The 24,566-nt window shown below is 42.7% G+C and overlaps 1 protein-coding gene across 2 annotated transcripts in view; it reads right to left on the bottom strand.

Moving 5' to 3' along the window:
- The window catches only part of tho2 (THO complex subunit 2-like protein), a 101,860-nt gene that overhangs the window by 10,857 nt on the left and 66,437 nt on the right, over nucleotides 1-24,566 (bottom strand). For both annotated transcript variants that reach the window (XM_075882173.1, XM_037428836.2), the window contains 6 exons: nucleotides 24,002-24,186; nucleotides 23,327-23,402; nucleotides 17,655-17,739; nucleotides 13,360-13,537; nucleotides 12,467-12,600; nucleotides 2,787-3,104 (listed from right to left, as the gene is read on the bottom strand). In XM_075882173.1, the coding sequence (XP_075738288.1) occupies nucleotides 2,787-3,104; nucleotides 12,467-12,600; nucleotides 13,360-13,537; nucleotides 17,655-17,739; nucleotides 23,327-23,402; nucleotides 24,002-24,186 (976 nt within the window). The remainder of the gene's footprint in view (nucleotides 1-2,786; nucleotides 3,105-12,466; nucleotides 12,601-13,359; nucleotides 13,538-17,654; nucleotides 17,740-23,326; nucleotides 23,403-24,001; nucleotides 24,187-24,566) is intronic.

The following is a 24,566-nucleotide window of genomic DNA, read 5'->3' as shown; positions in this document are numbered from 1 at the left end:
CCTCGTCAGCAGATTCCCCTTACTTTGGCGACGATATTGCTGTCGGTCACTGTGCCGGCCATGGCAACATCGCTGTCAATTGCGAAGTAATCGCCAAGGGGCACCTCAGCTGGCATGATGCTCCATAGCAGCAGTGTTGCTCTTCGCCGGTTTCCTAATCGGCCACCACAACCGGATAAGCAGCGTCGTGCACGAAGCCGCTATGCCCGAGAGCAGTTTGCGACTACTGCAGGCAATGTGTTGTTCCACACGTATGTCAGCATGTGGATTGCGCTTAGCAGAATTACTTCGTACTGCTTGCCTGACTCCATGCAAAGCAACATCCGCTCGAGTACCTGCCGTTGATAGCGGCTTGTCACGAACTGTACGATTCCCTGGTCCATCAGCTGCAGGGAAGCCGTTGTGTTCGGAGGCAGGAATAGCAGTTCAATGTTCTCAAGCCAGGATACCTTCGTGTGTGCACTACAGTTGTCTAGCACGAACAACACCTTCCGAGCCTTGGCCGCAAAGCGGCGGTCGAGCTGACGCAGCCAGGCTTGACAGAGCTCAGCAGTCATCCAAGCCTTTCTGTCGACAGGCAGCTGCTTATTATTCTTAAAATATCTTGACTTTGCAGCCTTCCCGATCACCAGCAGCAGCAGTCGCTCTATGCCGGTCATGTTAGCAGCCGTAAGAACTGTCACGCGCTCTTTTTCTTCGCTTTCCACCGTTGCATGGGTCCCCCTTAAACGTAATTGTCTTGTCAGGCAGAGCCAGTAGAACTGCGCTGTCTCATCAGCATAGAAAATGTTGCACGGCTCGTATGTAGAAAGGCACACTGATAGTCCAGACCGCCAGTCCTGCAAAACAGTTTCGTCAACCGCACCTCTTTCACCACCCACGTTGCGAAACACCAGCTCATGTCGCTTCTTGAAGCAGTCGAACCAGCCTTCCGACGCACTGAAGGAGTCAATGTTAATGTTCACTGTGAACTTCTCTGCTTGTGTGCAGATAAGGAGGCCGCTCAAGGACAAATGCGCATCATGCGAAACGGAAATCCAGCGCAACAGCGCTTCTTCTAGCTTGGAATGCGCTGCCGTTCGAAGCCTCTTCCTTTGGTTATCAAACATGTCCCCATCATACGCTTGCATAATCTGCTCTTCGTTTTTCACGCAAGTGCTCAGCGAGCTTTTCTTCACATTGAGCTTTTCCATCACTTCTTTTCGAGATGCTCCCGCTTGCAATGCCTTCAATATTTTCACCTTCGCAGCCACATCCTTTACTTCGTACTTCGCCCTCTTTGGTGCGGAAGTTGGGGCGGTTGGGGCCGCAGGAGACGGAGGGAAAGCCATCCCGTCGTCGCTCGTGCGGTGGTCACGCGCGCGTGCATGAAGTAGACAACATAAACACACACACACACAAAAAAAACACCCTGTGACAAAACCGAAATAAAAACTAGCGAACTTTTCGAAAAAAAACAGCAAACAGTAAGACTGCACATGGCACTGAACACGTACAGATAAATAATTTAAAGAACACTAGAGGTGAGCAATCCAACTCAACCGTCATGCAAACGTGTTCGATGTGCAAGAAAAAAGGAAAGGCAAATCGGTAGGTTGCCCAGTGCTGATGACAGTAGCGATACACTGCTTTCCATTTTGATTGTTTAAACCACCATGTGTGTGTGTGTTTTATTTTTTTTTGTGCCTCCGAGATCTACTACCCATGGACGAAGTTTTAAATCTTGGAGGCCGCAATCAGATCCCAAAGTTGTTTAAGTGCGCCGTCGATTTGGTCAACAGAATGCGTTTGCTGCTTCCGCATCATGACTTAACCACGGTTGGGCGTTCAAACTAACGGAAGCGCGGCCGTATTTGTCCGAATTATTGAGAGTTTTCAGTCAAAAAACAATGTACATTTTATACAGGACCAGACGCCGTGGCCGAATTAACTGAAATTCCGAATTAATGGGGGTCGAACTAACGAGATTTTACTGTATACACTACAGGGAACTCTGGCGCTAGTGCCTATGGGGGGTGCAACGCACGGTGCTTCAGTGAGCATGGGAATGATGGGTAGTACACGGATTTGTCTAATCTTCGTACTTCTGGCTCTGTGTGTGTTCGTGCGGCATAGAGCTGTTTTTTCACTAAACGAAAATCAGCAAATGTTCAGCAGTTGCGCTTCACCCCCTTATTTCTTTAGCTTACCATTTCGAATCGGCTCATAAAGTTCAAAAGGGTTCATTCTTTCGCTCGCAACAAAAAGCGAAAAACAGCAATAAATGAAGCCACAAGTACGAAGCCACAAGTATGAATCTGCAAGTACAAAGACTGGGCAAATCCGTGTACCACTGATCGTCCCCGTGGTCGCTGAACACTCGCAGCGCCAGAATCCTCTCTAGTTGACATTAGTAAACTTTTGCCGCATGGGATGGCGGTGGCGCCAAGTGAAACCAAGCCAGAGTTCATTGGGAAAAACAGATTAATTCATTTGAGAGCAAAAGCAGGTGTCACAGAGAGAAAAGGCCTAACTTGTCGCCTGAAGGGCTGTTAGCATTTTTTACTAAAATACACAGAAAAAAAGTCCATGTCGAGCCCATACAAAATAAACTACTGATATAATTCCCAGTTATCGCGACACTTTCGAGTTTGTTATGAATGGGTTTGACTGTATTCCCAGATTTATAGCTATTGAAAGACATACATGTGCTTCTGTGGAGTAACGGCGGGGAATCGTAAAATCGTTATGTGGAGGTTTGCTATAAGCAGGTTTAAATGTATGGCACAATACAATGGTTTCCGCACCAGAGAGGCCATCCTCATCCTTCTTGCGCTTGCCTTCGGGTGCACTCTCCTCTGAGTGGTCTCGCTTACGGCTGCCCTTCTTGGCCTTGGTCTTCTCCCCATCATGCAGGTCCTTAGGGTGGGCCCACTTCTCCGAAGAGCGCAGATCCTCACCGCCCGGGGCCACCTTGAGATCGTCCGCCACCTTGGGGCTCTGCTGGGAGGAGCCACCACCACGGCTACCAGTGCCGGCCCGTGGGCTGCCCCCTACCTTGCCACTGGTGCCACCACTCGAGGTCACACTGTTGCTCACAGTGTCCAGCCGCCGACGCTTGTGCTCTGTAAGTACAGAGTGGACGAGTGGGGGTCACAGGAGAAAAAAAAAACAATGTTCAGTTACAGATACGGATGTTAAAACATAATAATGACAATACACACTGTGTGGCCACGAGATAAAAGCGCCACTCTCGAAACACCTGAACGCAGTTGACACACCTGAACCAGACATGTGTACATTTATTCAACTACTTTTACAAACAATGATACCGCCAGCCGAATCAAATAGGTCATAAGTGATGCACTATACCTTATACAATATTCCAATACATTGAATCAACATAACAACCAACATAAGGTGACGTGAATGTAACGTCTACAATGGTCGACACGCCATGAGGGGCCAGAGAGAGACAACCCACGGTACTGTTGCCCATGAACCCGCTTCAGGAGATGTCCCTCCAAGCCAGCTGCCAGAGCCAAAGAGAGTCCACAATGTTCCCTGTGCCACCTACCACTCAGTGGTAGATAAATTTAAATATGGAGACACGTGTTCACCACAAGGCGCAAACGACGTTACAGGGGGTGATAGCACCCCCACAACATGACAGGTTAAAACACACAATATCACCTAGGTAATAAACTTTCGAAAAGTTCTTGGTGTTCATACTGACCTGCTAGGCAATAATATAAAATTGGAGCTCATTGGAACTTACTCAAAAATATTCATTTAAACCTAATTATAACAACCTTGCATCTTACATGAAAATAGGTTAATTACATCCAAAAATGATTATAAAGGTATGCACTCAAGCCCCATGATAACGAATTTGAAGGGGAGTCAATTATTTTGTTATATCCATTGTTACGTTATATCGATTATAACAGTTTGTGGCAATGTACGCTCAGATGGACGCACACCTATAATCGCGCAAAGAAGGAAACTGCCTCGCAAACCATGTACCTCTACGCGACCACGCGTGCAATGAAAAATAAACAAAGTCAAACCAAATTAATTCAAACACGCTTAATTCGAACTTCTGGTGAATTCGAACTCACGCTGAGGCCCCATCAAAGCTATGTGTATCCGAATGGGCGAAAACGCCCTGCAATTCGAACGCACAAGCACTTGTGACAGTTAATTCTAATACCGTATTTATACGATTCTACCGCGCCCTCGATTGTAACGCGCACCCGATTTCCACGACGAAAAAAAAAGTAAGACATCGATTGCAACGCGCACCCATTTTTCTCGCTGGCCCGCACGATCACACCACTCGAAAAATTAACTCCTTTCGGGAAAGTCTTCCATTTGAATAAAAGGTACGGGGGAAGCTTGTGCCCATCTGATGTGTGACAGAGCATTGCCGTCACTGTAGTTTTACCGTGGACCGATGTCAGCACGCGAACTTGCTTCGCCCCCTTCTTCTCGGCGGTTGTGGTGCCAGGCATGACGAAGTAAAGAGGCGTCTGATCGGCATTCCCGATTTGCCTAAGCAGGTAGCCGTTGTTGTGCCGCAAGTCTAGGGCGAACCTCTGAAAACTGTGAAGCTTTTCGTCGTACTCCTCTGGAAAACTTTTCGCATATGCCCGTTCACCTTCGGAGAGAAAAGCCTTTCCTCTTCATAAAGTTAGTTAGCCAGCACCTGCTCGCTTTAAACTGGCTCCGCATTAGCCCTTTTTCTAAGGTTAACTGCATAGCCTGCACTTGGAGCAGTTCTGTCGTCACGGGCCGCTGTGCCGCTCGCTGCCCACGCACATACTCGCCGAGCAGCTCTTAAATTTGCAAAAACCGACCCTGCTGTGGTCCACTGAAGCCTTTGTGTGAAGCTTTGCTGTCGACAGTCTTCTGCTTTTGTTTCCACCAGTCCCGCACGCACGCTTCAGGAACTCCGAACGAGCGCGATGCGGCCCGATTTCCGTCCGTTTCTGCACACGCGATGACTTTTCTTTTAAATGCGGCATCGTGGTGCACTCGAGTTTTTGGAGTCGGCCCTTCCATGCCGTCGATGCAAATACACTACAAGATGACGAACTCCTCAGCACACGTACGAAGTGTCGCACATGGGAAACACATAGGCAGAAATGGCCGACGCGCCATGCCGACGCGCCATGCCGACGCACGTAGGGGGCGGCCATTTTAAAAATGCCGATGGCAATAGAATGACTGCATTCATTTTTTTTTTTTGTACTCGATTCTAACGCACATGCGATTTATGAACTCGCTTAACCGTAAAAAAGGTGCGCGTTAGATTCGAGTAATTACGGTATACCGTGCTCAGAAAATGCTCTCAGCACAATGCCCAATCCCGCGGCGGCACCTCTAAACGCTGGGCACAAAGAAGGAAAAGAAGAAAAGAAAAGAGTGTGGCGCATTGTTTGCTCTCTCTCAAATGCCGATATGCGATGCGCGTGTGCCATGCTTCTCCCATTTACGTCTCTGCATTTAGAGACCCCTTTTCTTTCAAGGCCGTGTGCGTAGAGAGAGGGAAAAAAGAAGAAGAAAGCTGTCACAGAAAGTCCTCCTTTCTCGGTGCTTTCAGTCAAGTGACCCGCTGAGCGCTTCCTCAATCCTCTCCGCTGGCTGTGCGAGAAGGGCGGCTCTCTCAAATGCGCATGGCATGGCTGTAAGGTCGGTGTGGTGGTTTTGAAAGAGTCGCGTCGTAGGAGCGTCAAACTCCGCAGAAAACTCTATACTTAACACACTACAGTTGTTTTTTTTATAGACTATTTGATAGACTGATTTAGTTAGTTATATTCATTTGCCGGTCAATTTTACTTCGTTACAATGAGGTTTAAAATGTATGGTTTTCAATAGCGCTTTCAAGGGAATTTCAATTACTGTTATATCCATTGTTTTGTTATATCCCGTTACGTTTTACCGAGGTTTGAGTGTATTTTTAACACTATATCTACATTGCAAGATTAGTTTTCATTTACTTCGTTATAACCAATATTTCAATATATTTGGATTCGTTATATCGAGGTATGAGTATTTTTTTTTTCCTTTCAGGGCTCATGAAAATCGGACTCGCTAAACTTTTTCTCCATTGGATTCACTCGGACTCAATATCGACAATATATTACTCAGCCCGACTCATTCACAGACTCATAGCCTGGGTGAGCATACTGAGCCGACTCGTGAGTTCGTTAGCGTAAAACTACTTTTCCAAACTTCTTGTCAACTTTCTTGAATGCCAATATCTCACATAATTGATGCTCCATGATACGGCTTTTGATCTAGTACCTTCAAATACAAGTTATCAGTGGTTCTTTAAATACGAGTTATCAATGTCTGGAATTCAGTACTGACGTTTTTACCAAACAGGCCGCTCACACGAATTTTTTTATCAAGAAATTTCTGTGAAAGACCTTGAGGAGTGGATGTTGGGAGAGAGGTCAGTCATAAAGCTCCAGTTCCTGCACGTACGAGTGCACAGTGACGGTGATGCTGAAACGGCCATGTAAAAGCAGAAATAACAGAGAATTCAACTGCAAGAGGAAATAAATACATGCAAAGTGTTGTGGGCAACTCGGCACCTGAAAGATAGAACTGCTACTTCCTCCTTGCTCCAGAGCTGTGGTTTGTGTTCCAATCTTGTACTAACAGGCGTTACCCCTCACGAAATTAGGATGCTCGCTCATGGAGTCTGTTGGCTTCTCCTACTTTGCCATTAAAATTAAACATGATAAAAAGACAATGTTATTTTACTAGCACATGAAGGATGACATAATATAAGGCTGCAGTGAAAGTAACGTACATTGTCTAAAGCTGCCGAAGTACCCTGTGAGCTGGCACGACGGAGAAAAAAATGTCCCCACCTGCACTCAAACGATGTCCATCTCATGTCACCTTGTACTCCTTGATATGGGGTATTCCCGTGTGCTCCCAAAAGCAAGTCTACCTATGCCACATTGTTTAATTTCCAATCTTGCTTGAACCTCTGATTTCATGCACAAGACCGCGTTGCCAAATGCTTTCCAAATCCCTCTCACAACGTCATACCTATTGTAGTTCCACATGCCCTATTTTTTATTACACCTGCATTCCTGTTACTCTTAGTCATTACGTATCTTTCGTGCTCCCTTAGGTACTCAGCCAAGTTATTTATCCTTACGCCCAAATATTTGTATTTATCCACCATTTCTAGCGTGACTTCCAGTACCTTATGCTCACAGCATTTGTTATCATTAAAAATCATGATTGCTGATTTTTTCCTGCTGAACTTGAAATTTAACCTATCTCCCTCATTACCACAGATGTCTATCAATCTCTGGAGGTCTTCCTTGTTGTTGGCTATTATTACTATATCATCTGCATACATCAATACTGGTAATGACTATTCAATGTGGTTTTCTTGCTTGGGAAAAGATGGCGGTACTTGTATCAACTACAAGTACCACCATCTAGTGAACAATGCAAGAACAATACTAGAAGTGGCTACCTACTACTGCAACTATATATCACGGAGGATGTACAGACCCACGCCTTAAGGAGCTTTGCCCCTGAAAATTCATTCACATTTAAAAGATTAACACATTGTGGGGGTGCTATCAGCTCCTGTGAAGTTGTTTGTGCCTTATGGCACACGTGTGTGTCATGGTTTGTTAACAGTTAGCTTTAAGAGGCTCTGAGCACGAGGTGGCACTGTGCTTGCGCGTGGTTAGACCAGCACGGTAGAACGAGCACCACTGCCTGGCAGTGGCATTGCCCTTAAATTTTTCTCTTGCACATACAGTTGAAACCCACAATAACGAAATCGGCGGGGAAAGCACAAAATTTCGCTCTTGCGGGAATTTCATTGGCGCGAGAATGCATCAGAAAAGACATAAAACTTAGAAAAAAAAACATTTTATTTCCAAAAGTCAGTAAGTTTACTTTGGCGGGCCTTACCATGCAGCAATTTCAGGCCTTTCGACTCACATTGTAAAAAATAGTCCATCGCCACGTCGTCGTCGCGCTCGCCGAAAAACGTACGAATTGTGTCGAAGGCGTTCAGCACATCCTGCGGACTTGTTGTTTTCTCTGGCTACTCCTGTCGTTGCTCATCGGGATCGGCCGCCTTGCACACGCTACTAACGATGGCTTCATCAGTCACTTATTCGTGCACGACGACGCTTTCGTCCGCACAAACGAACTCATGGACGCTGAGGGCCATTGGGAATCTCGTTTGCCACGGCACAAAGTTCGCCCCATGCACTGGTCAGTGACGGCGGCACTGCGCTGTTACCAGTACAGTCATCAAATGCGCCTACAGGCGAACCTTCTTCCGGTTCTGCCAGATTAGTGCATGATGCCTGCGGAGTGACAAGGCCAGCGTGTGTGAAGCAATTCATTATCACGGCTGGACTCCTCGCAATCCATGCGGCGGCAATCATCTCTAGCGCCATGAACAAGTCCACGTCAGTCGGGCGTTTCATATGTATATTCAGCAGCAAACGCTGAATCAGCCTCTCTCTGTAAGCACACTTCAACGCTGCGATTAACTCCCTGATCGAGAGGCTGCAACACCGAAGTGCAGTTTGGTGGGAAAAATACGAGGCACACATTTCCGAGCTGCACGTCGACGTGATGGGCGCTACAGTTGTTGAGAAGAAGGCAGACTGACCTGTTTGCCTTCTGCCTTCCGCATGTCGGCATCGAAAGACTGGAGCCAGCTGCTGAAAATAGCATGCGTCATCCACGACTTCAAGTTCGCGGTGTAGCTTACTGGCAGCCTGCGATTCCCCTTGAAACAGCGGGGCTTCTTGCTCCTGCCAATAACGAGCAGTGGCCATTTATCTGTGCCATTCATGTTGGCGCACAATGAAATCGTCACGCGGCGCTTGCTGTGCTTTCCACCATGGCACTTCTGGCCTTTAATGTCCAAAGTCTTGGATGGCAGCATTTCATGAAACAATGCCGTTTCATCGGCATTATATATGTTCGAGGGCTTGTACTGGCTGAGCAGTTCTTTGTTGCTCAGCAGCCACAACGACGTTGTCGCCTAGTCGACGGCTGCTGCCTCCCCGGAGATGACTTTGGCAACGATGTCGTGGCGAGCTTTGAAACGGCTCAGCCAGCCGGGGCTCGCCTTAAAGTTGTCGTGGCTGAGCATACAAGCGAAGTCCAGCGCCTTCTGTTGCAGGATCTTGCTAGATAAAGGCACCTTGTTGGCACGTTGTTCACAAAACCACGCGAACACCGCCTTGTCCACATCCGGGAACGCTGCTGCCGTCGCGGTTTTGTTTCTTGCACACGCGCCGCTTTCAAGTGCACCAAGAATGGAGGCCTTCTTCTTGAGAATCGTGGACAACAAGCTACAAGCAACGCCGAATTCTTCGGCGATGTCAATTTTTTTTCTGCCCTTTTCCACCTCGCTGATGATTGCAGCTTTATCTTCCAGCGTGTTGAACTTCCGCTTTTTTGTTGGGGGCAGCATGTTCGCAGGCAGCGAAATCGGATGAAGCAACACACGGTTCACGTTGCACCAATCGACCACGCGAACTCTCCACAAATGGCTCCACAAACGTGACCATGTGTGCGCAAAGCCGACAAACCCAAGCACAGAGCCAAGCCAACGAACGACACTCCATGAGGATTGTGGCTTTGGCTACGTACGTAGTCCGCAAAAATGAGCAGGTGTTTCGGCAAGCCAACATCATTATCATTGTCGCGAGCCTTACGTTTTTTTTTTGTAAACAATGATGGCAGCTGTTTTGCAAGTGCGCTTAGCGATAGTTTTGCACAATTTAAGTGTGGCATGAATGCATTTCAGCAGTTTTTGAATGTGAATGTTGCGAGAACAGATCAGTATTTACTCACTCGTGTTTCAAAAATTTCGTGAATGAGGGACTGCGGTATGAATATTTTTCGTAGTCACGAGTTAAGAAATGCATTGACTCCTATGGGCGTTCGCCGGTGCTCCGAAAATATTTCGTAGCGGTGAGAATTTCGTTCTCTTGGGATTTCGTTATCACAGGTTTCGACTGTATATACATGCATACATACAAACATACATAAAGTATGGTTGAACCCACCACCCCATTCCTGAAAAATATTCTGGCTGTGCCTTTGCTGCAGGGCAAGAGCGAGTTTAGACCGGTGCACAGGGAACAGTATCGAGGCTCTTAGTGGTTTGGCAGCGTGCATGGACAGACGGCTCTTGGCGAAATCCATGGGCATGATTCTGCTAGTCACCCTATGGGACCTTGTAGTGAATCAAAGGTGTGTGATGCCGCGTTCACGGTACCATGTATGCATTATGTTTTCTGTGTAACAGTATTGGCTTTAGGTAATCATTCATGTATACTGAAATCTACTCTCATTACAATGAACCGTCATAATCCGGCAAAATGGGTCTGTGTTATTCGCAGTCCATACTATCAACCTCTGTGCAGGGGTGGAGGTGGGAGGGAGTGCACGTCAGCACGTTGCCGGGTGAGAATTGTTTGTATTACGCTCAGCAGTATAGGGCAGGCTAGTTCCGCTAATACAGGCTGAATGTATTCGACAAGATGGTTACAAATGACTTCAACCCCTGCAGCAATTATTACCAAAATTGCAACGAAGTTCAAAATGAGCGAATGCAGTTACAGTAAGTGCAGAGACGCTATACAGCCCCTGCACTGCAATAAAGCTTGGCCCAATAAAGAGTTTCTAGCAGGCTTTTTCAGCCACTTCTCTTCATTAGCTTGGAATAAATTGCCATTTTTGCAGACGGCAAGCCAAATTGGCTTAAATTGGGCCGCCTATTGGCCACTAGAAGCTGTTTGCTCCTGTACAGCCTTGACGGCTCGCTGGATGGTCCAAAGTTGGTAGGAGAATTCTGAACTGAGCCGCATCAAGGTGCTTCTCCCTCCCCCCTCATATTGCCAATTATTGAGACGGAGACATTTGCAACCCACTGTTATAACTTCCATCTATTGAAATTGTGAAAGCATGTTCAATACTTCCACCATTGTATTTTCAGCACCTGCAGCCCCGATGATGGCAGTTCTTCTTAAACATACACACTAGTACCGCTTCGTGTCCTCGCACATCCGAATAATCCGCACATCCAAAACAGTCGTCCTGAATAATCACTAACACTTAGCGGCAAGTTGTGTTTCCCAAGAAATCCTGTGAATACGCATTCTGTGCAAATCGCGCTGTCTTCGCAGCTCTTTTTGGAAGAAACTTTCATTGTTGCCCTGCTCTTCCGCAGCAAGAATGTAGTTTTGATTCTTCTGTGAAGAGATGTGCACTTTTATGCTGGCCTTGCCACCGTGAGAAATGTTTACATCACAGGCGCACATGGCACAGAATTCGTTCTTGTCACCTTTTCACGAAGTCACAAAGCAGGAAACTTGGGTATGTACACGTCCAGAAACACTTGCAAGTACTTCTTTTGCTTTTGACAGCAATCTCTTCCAACTGAACTCGGGGAAATACGCGACCTCCACAACCACGCAAACAACACAACTGACACCTAGGCAAGCGGCGTAGGCCTAGTGTACAAAATGTGGTGGCAAAGACAGACAGATGCAAAAGTTGTTCTACCTTTTCCCTTGCCTTCTTACAGTACAATGGCGAGTGCTCTTAACGGTCACCGGCCTTTTCAAAGATGCACGGTACACTACAATGCCTAGAATATATTATGCAGAACTCTACAGCGTGTTTACAATGTACTAAAAGTGTAGTGGCGAGTGCTCTTCAGCAGCACCGCAACCATCACACCAGGAAAGGCTGACATACGCGTGCGATTAAGAAAAAAAAACATCACTGCTGTGGTGGCCACTTTTTGGGAGATTCGAGATGGCATTCATAGAATCAGGAGATGAGTTCAAAATTCTGGAATCTCCCAGGCTATTCGGGAGAGTTGGAAGGTATAAAGTGGCGACAGAGAGAGGTGAAGATAAGTTGAAAGTGCGGCTCAGGGGCATCTGGCTTGGCAGTGTCACTTGCACTCTTCACCTGATCGCCTTCTGTGAAAGTCCCATAAGTGATGCATGGACTACAGCGTAGAATTGATATTTCTCTGTTTGACGACATCACAGCTGCACATTTGTGGAGAGCCGCACCTCTCGGATTTTTTCCCTGTTGAGACTTTGAGGTATCCTAAGTCCAGTGCCAGAACTTTTTAAAGGATAAGTGATTGATAAATGCATAAATTTAGCACAGTTTCTGGAAAATATTTTGACCAAGACAGTAATTCGAGACACTGGACAAGTGTTCACTGCATGACCATTGTTTCCACAGCTTCTGAGCAACCAAATACCGAAGTTTTGGCCGAAAATTTCTGTACTAACCTCAACAACTAGGTTATCGGTATGCCAGATGCATTTATTGTGGAAAGGTACAATCCTGTCAGCATCCGCCAAGAAAATACACAATGTGAGTATCAAAGCAGGGAGACAACTTGAAGGAATATATACATGTATATATATAAAAAGGTGCCACATACCTTCACTAGCTTCTAACCAGTGGTCATCCTTCGCAAGTCGTAGGTCGTCATGCTGCAAGGAAGCGCTCTTCCGCTCTGCAGATGTGCCAGCAACCTTGTCATGACTGTCAACGCTGCTCTCCTTGTTTGTTGACCTAATAGAAGGGAGGAGTTCGAGTAGCAACAATTCATTACAGCTATCTTCTTCGAGTACATGTCATAATTTTTCCGCGACAAACAATTGTGCCCATGCTTTTGGCCTTTAAAGCCCCTTCTCTGGTTTGGGATGTAGAGATGGACTTCACAATTAATGAAGGCAGCTTTCACAGCATTTTGTAGAGTTTGTCAATTAAGTGCCAAGATGATATAGGGTGTCAACACCTCCTCACCATTCCACATTATGGTGATGTGACAAATGGTGACAATACTTGTCTCTGAAAAATTCGAGGAAGTCAGACTCAGTTTTGCACATCAAATCCCATTCTGTTACAACTCCTTGGACTGCCTTCAGACTGCATGTTCTTGTCAAGGCATGGTCTTTGCTCTTTCAGTGACAAACCTTGGAATCTCCGCAGGACTTGAATACAAGTTCTCGATCCACCCATCCATCCATCCATTCCTCTGTTTTCACGCATAGTACCACACCCAAACTCCTACATAGTGACTCAATTTAGACACCAAAGATTGTTTGCAAAAGTGCACAGCAGACATGCACTATCGTGCCATTAATTGGAAAAACCAGAGACCACAAGCCTAAGTGTTTATCACAGGCAAGCTGCAGGTGAAGACAAGTGCGATGTCAATATTACAGATTATATTGGATTTGACGTTACCCAACTTATTTACAGTACAATGTATGGCAAAGCTTGTAAGTCATTCAGGTGTTAAGTAAATAAAAACATTTAGATGCCTACCGGCTGGACTCCCGTCGGGCAGTAGATGAGCTTGTTTTGGATGATGAAGTACTGCTGCTGCTACTGTTTACTCCTGAACCCACTGCATTGACACTGGCCGATTTAGATGCCCCTGTTCCAGGCTGTGGCGATGCTCTTGTCATGACCTCCGCTTTTCTCTCCCTTTGAGCGTCCCCACCTAAGACATAACAAAAAGAAGGGGGACATGTCATTCTGTCATGAGAATGAGTGCAGTCCTATGATAGATGCAGGCAAGAGGCAAATGTTTAGTAACAGTTACTACAAATTCCTCAGCAGTAAGCTTATAAATTCAAGAGTGTTTATTCAAAAGAAACAAGTCACAATCTGTAACTGCATGTTCATTGATGAATGCCACTGCTCTCACATTATCTAAAAGTACATATACCAGGGTTTGTACAGGCTCTAAAGGCCAAATTTTGAGGATTTTTATGGACTATCAAGGCAACCCAAAAAAAATTTTATGTGGACACATTCAAATGTTGTATCATGTACAATTTATTAAAGTGCCCCTTTTAATCTAAAGCATGTTTCAAAAGCTTAGAAGGCCTACAATACTGTGGCATATATGACAAAATTATGGGCATTGCTTATGGCATATAAATACAACTGCATGATCGAATTCACTCTTGTGTAGCATCACACTGTTCAGCATGGAGCTGCCTGCCTGCTATGTTTGCATTGCCACTGACCTTATGACTACTCTTGTCATTCATAAGCATAGACTCTTCCATTTATGAGGTGGTAAACAGTTTTTTACGCTGTCTACACTTTGCTGTGAACATGATGCATCAGATGTGATAAAAGAATACTCGCATACATTTTCATTTCTCTTGGGACTGTATCAACATCCGCAACAGCTCTGCATAATGAGTAAAGTTTTTAGAAGTCGACTACCATACTGGTATCCTAAATTACTGTGTGCGTGTGTAATTAATGCATGCATGTGTAATTAGGAAACAAAATTAATTATTTTCTGTAATACCAAGTGGCTCCTGAATTCCGAGTAAGCTTTTCTGCATGACAGTAATGTACTGCAGCAGTGTTGGCTTTTGATAACCGTTTGCAGCACGATTGGCATTTCAAAAACATAAGTTTAAAGGTATTCAAGTATTCCACCTTTTGAATATTTTTTCCAGTAGTATGTTATATTCAATTCAATTCACACTGAAATTTTACTATTCGAACTATTCAAGCTTCCTGAATACAAATACAGTCAACATACAATTGACAGTGGCCACTTCAGATTTTCAATATGCTTCACCCCATCACAATCTAACAAAGCTACCATTCAGGCAGCTCTGCCCCAAATGTATTGGTCGCAAATGTGTTGTCTCAAAAAAACTCTGGTTCCAACATGGAGAAGGTATATGCGGCAGGGATAGGGGCTCAATTAATGCTTTTTTGGACCTAAAATATGGGCAGGAAGTCTGAAAAATCAGACACCAAAGGGTTTTCATAGGCTTGTGCGAACATTCAAATGTTTAAAACGTTCAAGCGAATAGCAAAGTATTTGAATTCACTTCTATTCAAATTTAAATTATTCAAAATATCAAAGTATTCGCAATGAACGACTAAATGCATTTTTCTTAATGTAACCACCCTGTAAAGGTGGTTTCGCTGCAGTGTAGGAGTGAAAAGTTGTGAAAGCACATATCCAAGGCAAATCCGCACTGCCGCGAAGCCCCCACTTTAAAGTTAAAGGGTCTCCGGTGACACGCAGCCTGCAATTCACAATTCTCAAAGCCAGCTGAAAATCGCTTTCTCTTCTCTCAAAAAATGACGCCACAAGCTCAAAGATCACTCACCACAGCCATTGTATCAGCTGTTGGCTGATTTGAGCATAGCATGCTTGATCGTTACTGGGGCCACCATAAGAGGCCACTACTTCTTTACACATACATGCGCAGTTGCACTAAAACACCGTGTCCTTCAAGAAAAAAAAGAGGGAGAGAAAAAGTGCTCAAGGTGACGAGGTGCACGTGACATACTTCTTCCCCCATGCCATCCCTTCCTGCTTAGCTTCCATTCTTTCATCCGGATGAGAAAAAGAATGCAACTGCAACGTGCGACAAATTTTTAGAGCTCTGCTCGTAGCAAACAGATTCTAAAAATTTTTGTGGCGGTGAATCTGTGAGGCAATAAGCTTTTTTATTGAATCCAATGTATGGCAACTTGTAAAAGCATTGCAGGGCCCCTTTAAAGGGGTCATGCAACACTTTTTGAGCATGGCCAGAAAACGCTGCGGATCAATAGTAGAGGCTCCTGACAACACGTGAGCCAAATGTTATAGCTTTGCACGCGGCCTGGAATTCACAATAAATTACCAAAGTAAGCTAAAAGTAGCTTTCTCTTCTCTTGACAAATCACGGAAAATAATGCCAGTAAGTCCATTTATCAGCCATTGGCTGATTTGAACAAGGCGCGTTCGGTTGCTACAGAGGTCGCCGCAAGATGCCGTCACTTGTCCATGCGCGTGCGATTGCAGTGAAAAAGTTGCGTATCCGAAGGGGAAAAAATGCTCAAGGTCAAGAGGCGCGAGGGACGTCTTTTGCTTGCCCTTCCCATCCCTCCCTGTTCAGTTTCTAGCGCTTCCATCGGGACGAGGAAGGAGAGAATGTGATTGCAGCATGTGACAAATCATTGTAACTCCGCTCGTACTAGACGGATATTTAAAATTTTTGCGGCGTTCAATTTGTGAGGTAATACGCCTTTTTAGTGATTTAATTCCATAGTTACTCAAAGAAGTGTTTCTGGGTTCCTAAAAACAAACATATTACCCACAAACTAATTCATTTTTTTTTTTTTGAGTTTAACAGCTTGTTATGCTGGCTTATTCTAAACATAGTAAATTTTGAAATGTTTGATATTTTATAGGTTATCACTTGCATTCTACCAAAAGTCAAATCCTACTACTGCTCAGAGTTATTTCAACTTTTTTTGAAACAAAATAAAGGGGCATTTGCACAGAGGCCCCATTTCAGTTTTACAAAAATACTGTGCTGGTTATGACATAATAAATATGCCCCTTTTTCTTAATATGTCATATATATCATTTGAATTTGATTCGTAATTACTCGACCAATATCATTATTCACTACGAACCTAAAATTCAATATTTGCACAAGCCTAGTTCTTAATATAATTTTCAGATGTTCTTATGTATTGACATCAGGAAAATTTGGAACTCTGGACTCAACACGAGCAAACCCTTGTTTGCCACATCAATCAGGCTTCCACGGAAGCTAAAAGAGGAGGAGAGGCTGAGGAAATAGCATGTTTGCCTTTCACGTGTTAAATGTTGTTGGCAACACTTCAATTGCACCAAGTCATGTAAATAATTGCAATTCTGACTGTACATTGCCTCAATCTTGATAAAACTACTATGAAACATCACCCTGCCAGTGCTTCATCAACCTTGCCAAAATAAATATATTGTCTCATATTGCTATGTCTTATGAATATGCTTAGGAATTCTCTCCAACTTAATTTTCTGCAGTTTTACTTTAAACAATTCGAAACATATTCTAGAAATATTGAATTCAAGTTGCACTCACACTGCAATATTAAAGCTTGCTTCGCACCCAAAATTTTGCTACTCCACAACTCTACTAAAATTAACCATTGTGCCTGTGGCACTTCACTTCTGGAGCTTAATACAACAGCCCTATAATAGACTTGTGCAGAAGATTGACGCATCAAAAATAAATCATTTGTAAATTTATGTGCTACCGCACGCTTCTCACTAACGATGAAGATGACAGGCCAGACCATAAATAACAAATGGCACATGCAGATGCAGGGGCAGGGTCATCTTGAGTAGAGGCTTAACCAAGAGTGGCCTCCACCTCCCACTCATATCGGTAGGGAGAGGGCAGGGTTCTGTGGCACCCTTCAAGACTTTTGTACTACATCAAGACCAAAAATCTTTTAGAAATGCAGACCTTTTGTTATTGTTTAGAACGAACAAACAAAAATAAACCTTTTAAATTCCAGTTTGTTAGTTTTCTTGATTGCAGTGGGATTGGGGCAGTTTTTTGTGACCTATGACCGTGTAGCCTACAGCCTGCACGGCCAATCCAGAGCCCCATTCAGAATTCAGGAATGCCCCAAGCACACTGGGAGAGTCGGAAGCTGCTGGACTGACTTAAACAAGGGTCATTTGCCCCTAATTGGGGACAAGCAACACAAATTGACTCACTTCCGTGCTTTCTTATGGTTCATTGGCTAGATTTCGTGCCATGAGCCAGTAAACAAGTAATATGGATGACACTTACTACTACCAGAAGACACGCTTGCTGCAGTTCGAAGCTGTGAAACAGCGTCAGCTGCCTTGACCTGGGATGGGCCTGCCACTCGTCCCTGAAGCAAATGGGTGGACACAGTGTTGTAAGGGCCATGTTATTAAAAAGATCAAGTCGCAGGGTTTCCACAAACACCACAATCATTAGACATACTGTGAGGGGAGACTCGCAATTATTTTAAGCCACCTGCCGTTCTTTGATGTGCTCCCAAATAAAAGTATACACGGGCATTTTAGCAATTCATTCTCGTCAAAATACAACCTTTGTGGCTGAGTGTCAAATGCATGACTTCACATTTGTCACTGTAACATTGATTCCCAATTAAACCACTTGAGAAGATGAAGGGCAGATTCTTGAATGTAACTTACGTAAGCACAGAAATGGGTTTGTACATTTGAGTTTGCTGTAAACTGTACAGTGGACTTAAGTTGAGAGGAAACTGAAAGGATTAGCAAAATGTTTTCCATTTAGAGAAAAGTTCTTTTTACTGAGAGATGAGCAGGACTGCACAATGCAAGTATGAAACCAATCACATTAGATGCAGCTGCTGCATTTAAGGCTAAGATAATTGTGTTTCCCGAGTCTATTGCGATTGAAAGTCTACTGTTCTGAGAGACTACAGTATGACCGAGAACACATGCAGCAGCTGAAATGGTGGAAGCAGTCGGGCTAACTTGCCTGGCCTTCCCAACCTACATCTTGCAAATGCTCGTGTGTTATAGCGATCCACTCATGGGTTACAACTAGCACTGTTCCATTATCGAAACAATGCCTGCAGCTTCATGGAGCTAATCATCTCCTACCTAGTGTCGTACAGAGCGTCACCTGCTCATGATGTCACCACAGAGGTGCTTGCTGTACAGTGTCCGATTGTTTGTGTTTGGGTATTATTCATACCAGCTCTACTCCTGATCGCACATGGCTGTGGCTAGTACTTTGATGGAACAACATGGCGATAGCGAGCTGCTTTTGCTTCTAAAAACGATGCCCACCCTGCTTTTATATGATCAACTTTGCATGCCAAAAAAAAACCAGGTGGCAATGAATGCTCGCACAGCATGTTTGGATTGTCACGAAGTACAATAATAATAAAAAAACCTGGTGCGACTTTCATTATTGGCTATTCTATTTCCTGTCTATCAATCTGTGCACACTAAGCAAGCCCATCAGCAGAACGCGTATATATGACAGATACAACAATAACAATGGTGTATGTACCTACATTAACAAAGCCTTCAGAATTCATATTTAATAATGCACAATTCATTAGCATTATTCCTTTAGTAGATGCATGTTTAATCAGCAAAAATTTTTATAAAATTGTATTTGAGCTTAGTTACGTGCATCCATGGGAAATGAGCAGACAGAGACACAGGTCTAAAAGCTTGCCCAGAATAAACCTGCAAATGAAAGGGATCCAGGCAAATAAATTCTAAGTAACCTGACTGCATATTACATTCACACGAGCAAGATCAATAGACTTTCATTACAAAATTAATGCCTCATTATAAAAGTGCCCCCATAACGATAGCTGTGCACAGGGCTCTTCATTAAAGAGGCCAAATCGTAACAGTCGCAAATGGATATGCGCACGCAAGTGCTGGTTTCAATAAATGCTGTGTAAGACTGCCCGTAAGAGTTGGAAATCTTAAAAATCAAATGCTGGAGCGTTTCAGCATCCGAAATTTAAGACTTCATAATACAACAAGCTCATGGGTGCATGTACTAATGCCAAGGAGTGCAAATTACCAGGAATGTCTGAAAAATCGGCTGTTGATTGTGTCCCGGCATTTTTTATAAGTCCTAAAGGTAGTGAAGGAGAAATGAAAAACAAAAAATTACACTTTTTCCCAAAATTACACATTTTTCAATTTCATTTTCTTTTACAAGTTCTATTTTTTATACTTCCATAAAAAAAAAGCAAGATTGTAATTAAGCTTGAAGTAGGTTAAAATCGCTTTTAAAGAGCTGGCTGAAAATGGCCACCTGGCCGCTTACAGTTGCATTTCGCGTGATGGGTTTACTAAAGCCACATGCTCAAAATGACCATGATTACCAAGCTTTGATGATGGAAGAAATCATCTTAAACAACATTTCTTTACCGCATAGATGACCTTTCACTTATACTTCAAAAATGTGTTTTTCTCAAGATCTGGTACCAGGGCGACTTCTTGAGTTCAGACATCATGTTTCTGATATTTTTGATAGCCCTATCGGGATAAAATTTTGCCAACATATTCCTTAACACGTGATGGGTACAAGAATCTTCTTTCAAACTTGATATCACCTGTATAATTATTACGAACATATAGTAAGCAATTTGTATGGGCTGAAGATTGAGAATTTCCACATTACAATTTTTTTTTGTCCATCAAAATGTCTTATATGCACTTTCTCTATAGCAGTTTACATTCTACAGTTAATGTGGAGCAATATGAGGCATTAATGGCTCAGAACCATAAAAGTGTGTTCGAAACAAACTATACTTTACGCATTGTCATTGCACAAAACAAAAACTGTGCAACTTACAATATAACTAATTACATATTTGAAATCAGCATAAAAACCTACATATACAGCAAATATGTCATTGTCCTAGGCTACAGATTAATGCAACTTTCTTTCCAAATTCCATCTCCCCTTAAATGCCACTACGAAAATTTCTGAACTGCAAAGTGGCATCACAGTTCCAACTTTCACGTTTAGCCATCATCATCATCATCACATTTAGAGCACCAGACCAAACCAATCTATCTCTGCCCCTTCATATAACAAAAACTAACCAATCTATGCATCAGTCCTGTAGACATAATTATCATCATTAACATTTTATTTTTATGCCACTGAAAGACGAAGACTTCTCACAATGATTCTGTTTGTCTTGTATTGCTCATGCTGATTCTACCCCGTCTTTTCAAACTTGATTCATTTCGACGCTCCATCGCTGTTCTCCTTGGCTCCCTTCCCCTGAAATCCTTTTGCTGCTCTATCTCAACCACTTCATACACATTGACTCACCCAGACTCGTTAGCCTCCGTTGACAAGTATAGAGTGAAAAGATTCATCCCCAAATAGCACTATCGATACTATCAGTAGTTTAGTGACTATCAAACTATTAATTGTAAAAAAGTAAACTTGCACAAATATTTAAATGCTTCAAATATTCAAATAAATATTACTATATTCAAATTTAAATTATTGGAAATGTTGAAGAATTCAAAACGACCGAATAAGTGTATATTAGTCTGCATGTAACCCCCTGTAAAGATAGTTTCACTGCAGTAGAGGGGAGCTAAGCCGTGAAGGTGTCAACACAAGTGTACTTTTGTCTACATGTACCTACCTGTGTATGTGGTTTCGCTGCAGTGAAGGGGTGATAAGCCATGAAAAAACACCTACCCAAAAAGAATCCGCACTGCCCCGAAACCCCACTTCAAGGTTAGGTGAACATATTACCTTCACAAAGATTCATAAGTTCTTGAGTTTAAAAGCTTGTTACACCAGCTTATATGCTTCAAGTATAGTAACTTTAAAACATAACATATGTTATATGTTACCACATACATTCTACAGAAAGTCGAACCTTGCTACTATTTTCAAAGTTGTTTTCAGTTACCTTGAAGTAAAAACATGGCATTTGCACAGGCCTAGTTTCAATTAAAAAAAAATAATACTATGCAGGTTTATTGGGTCATGACGAATATGCACATTTTTCTGTACAATATGTGATACAAACTATCGTATTTAGATTCGATATCATTAGACCAAAATCACTACTAAGTTCGAACATAAAATTCCTTATTTGCACAAGCCCACCGCCTACGAGCCTACAAAAGCTACTGATGGTGCTATCGGTAGTAAGTTTGATAGTAAAGTAACTATAGAATAAAATCAAATCCATAAACTCAGTGCAGCCTAAACTTCGTTCATTAAGTGCATGGCTAATGTCGGAGCAGGCGGAGCAGGCTGAAGAGCAAGAAGGTTGACATGCTCGAGTTCTTTCACCGGAATGCATTGCTGGCACACAATAATTAACTTTACTTGAGTTGAACTCATTTGTAGTAGAAAGGAAGCAGTTATATATGGAGGATCTGTGGGACTTCAAGCTTACGTTTCATTCTCCGATTTCGAAGTAAAAGTATTAGGTAGTAATTACAGTCTAACCCCTTTATAAGAGATACTGACGCAAGAGACATATGAGTATGAGACACCATTGTGCCTATATTAAAGTATGTGTTGATAAAATGCATGCATGATACCCTGCTTATAAGATACACCTCCTATAAAAGACAATTGCACTTCAGTGCTTTTCTCTTATAAAGAAGTTCAACTGTACTAGCACTTTACCTCCCAACACAAGAACATCAAAAACAAGGTTTGTTTATCACAGGATGTGAATGACTGCTTTTGAACATAAATTTTGCGATGGGCATGATCTGGCATTTTCCCTGTAGAAATATTTATTTCTTTTGCCAATATTCCTCAAACTATCAGAGTATTTATTACTGATAATAGGCTATACTGAATGTTTTGGCAATATCATTGTCCAACAGTGGCATAGTTACTCGTAGCACTGTCAATAGTATTACCCAAAGCAATGTTATCAACGGTACTATTTGTTGCACTATCGAGAATACTATCGATAGTTCATCAACTGTACAACAATCCATAGTTACCTTAGAATATTGATAGATCAAAATAGACTATCGATGCTATCAACAGTTCATTTACCGATTGTTTTGGATCACTACAGAAGAGTCTTCATGAGATTTTCCACCAAAATTATTGATGCAACCAAACTTCTTCAAAACAAAAATTGACGCCTTGTGCAACCAATGACAGCTACACGTCATAGTTCTGCTTCTTGAAGCTCGATGGCCACTTCTGTCCATGCTGTGCCATTTGTGTCTCTGCTTTCGTTTTATAGCCATCTTTCATTGTATTGTCATGCGACGAAGTCAACTTCCAGTTATTTTTTTTACACAGTTTAAGAAATAAATGATTGAATTAAAATGATGCTTTTATTTTATTTAAAAAAATCTCTACAAATTAAACGAAAAATATTACTCTGCAAATTTAGAAATGTTTTCTCATTTTCTTCTTTTATATATATTTTTTCATGGAAGCAAAAGGGTTAACCATAAAACACTTTTTTGGGAAGTTTGAAATGCGTACCAATGGCTGAGCAAGCACGTCCTACCACTTCCCTTTAAACCACTTCCACTGCAGCTATTGAGGGCCAATGAAAAATTTAATGAATATGTATTCAATTAAGCATTTCATTAAAAACACAGGTGTGAATTCTTTATTCTTAGTGGCTGCTCCACCACCGCACTGAATTTATATCTGCAACCGTGCAAGCTCCTCCTCATTACATGTAACCGTAGGAGGGAAGGGGGCACTTGCTTGGGATCTTCATGGCAATATGGACTAGAATATTGGCTCCCTGCTTGGTGTCTGATCCATTCTGCAGTCCTCTGACCTCTCAATGTTGCCTACCATTTTCCGCTCCACTGCTCGTCATGTGATCGCATAGTGCAGGTGGACAACAACGTACCCTAATTTTTTCTCTTAATAATCACCTTATGAAGTCCTACGTGCACTGGCAAAGGTCATGCAATCACTATTAATAAAGGTCGACCCACCTCTTTGTTGTCCTTCACATGGAATTCGTGCTCGGGAATCAAATCTGGCTTCTTGTTCTTCAGCTGGCCAGCATATCTAAAAGGAAACAGAGTGTATGGCATTTGGAACTAAAGCGGGCTCGGTGTTTAGTGCTTCTCAAAAAAATTAATGATATGGTGAACATTTGGAACTTTAAATGAACCCACTAAAAACAGCTCAACATACCACAACTTTTTTCCTAATATGTTTAGAACATCCGCTTTGTTGCACTGCACACAGTTTTGATTCCAGATTATTGTGATGCGCTGACTTTTTTTGTAACTCCAAGTTTAAAACAATATTGCTCTCCCAAATGGTACATAAAATATTTTGTAGTAAAAAAACACATTCAATTAGAAAAATAACTCCATATTTGAAATCATCACACATATATAAGTAAACTCACCAAGTTTAGTCAAAGTCAATTAAAAAGTAAAAAAATTCTTTTTAAAGTGCAGTATCTCCCCTTAGGTCGTCTCTCACTTGGGAAAGACCCTTTGGTGCTTGCTTCTGTGCTTTCCGTTCACAGGCAGCAGTTAAAACGTTGGTTCTGATCACTTTATTTTCTCACTATCTAAACCAACTAATAAAAAAGGCTTCAGTTTCACTTAGAAACTACCGTTTACTTGGCAAAATGAATGCATCAGGAAACCCACCCTGTGGCAAGGACAAAGAGGTCTGGCCGCTTGTCCTTCTCTTCCTGCCGAATCTTTTCGATGCGCCTCTCCAGCGCCTGGCCCAAATTTGTCATCACAGGAAAATGAGGTAGCACTTTGGTGAGCACAATCAAGCTGTTCCGGATTTGGACATAGTCACCAGATTCAAGGCAGATCACTAGTGCCTGTAGAAGAAGTAATAAAATTGATGGCTGAAAAGCTAAAAAGACAGCACCACTTTTATTCACGTACAGATAGACATTTGTATCAAACCTAAAGCAAAAGCGATTTCAAATGCTTAAGAGTGAATAATGAAATTTTAAGTTTTACTATATTATAGTGGTGCAGCTGTGCCAAGAAATCACCTTTACAAGAAATTGAATGTAGCAAATTTTTATTTGTTTGTTTCAAGTACTTCAAGATTACAGGTCTTAAGTTTAGGTTGAAGTTAATTCTAGCATACTGTAACATTCTCATGAATATTCAAAGCAATCAACTATTATTACAATGCTTATTCAAAACAATGAACTTTCTAATGAAATAGAAATTTGAAGTAGGTTTTCTC

This window comes from Rhipicephalus microplus, chromosome 2 (assembly GCF_043290135.1).
Source record: "Rhipicephalus microplus isolate Deutch F79 chromosome 2, USDA_Rmic, whole genome shotgun sequence".
In the NCBI taxonomy this organism is placed as follows: Eukaryota; Metazoa; Arthropoda; class Arachnida; order Ixodida; family Ixodidae; genus Rhipicephalus; species Rhipicephalus microplus.
This window is presented reverse-complemented; position numbering and strand designations above follow the sequence as displayed.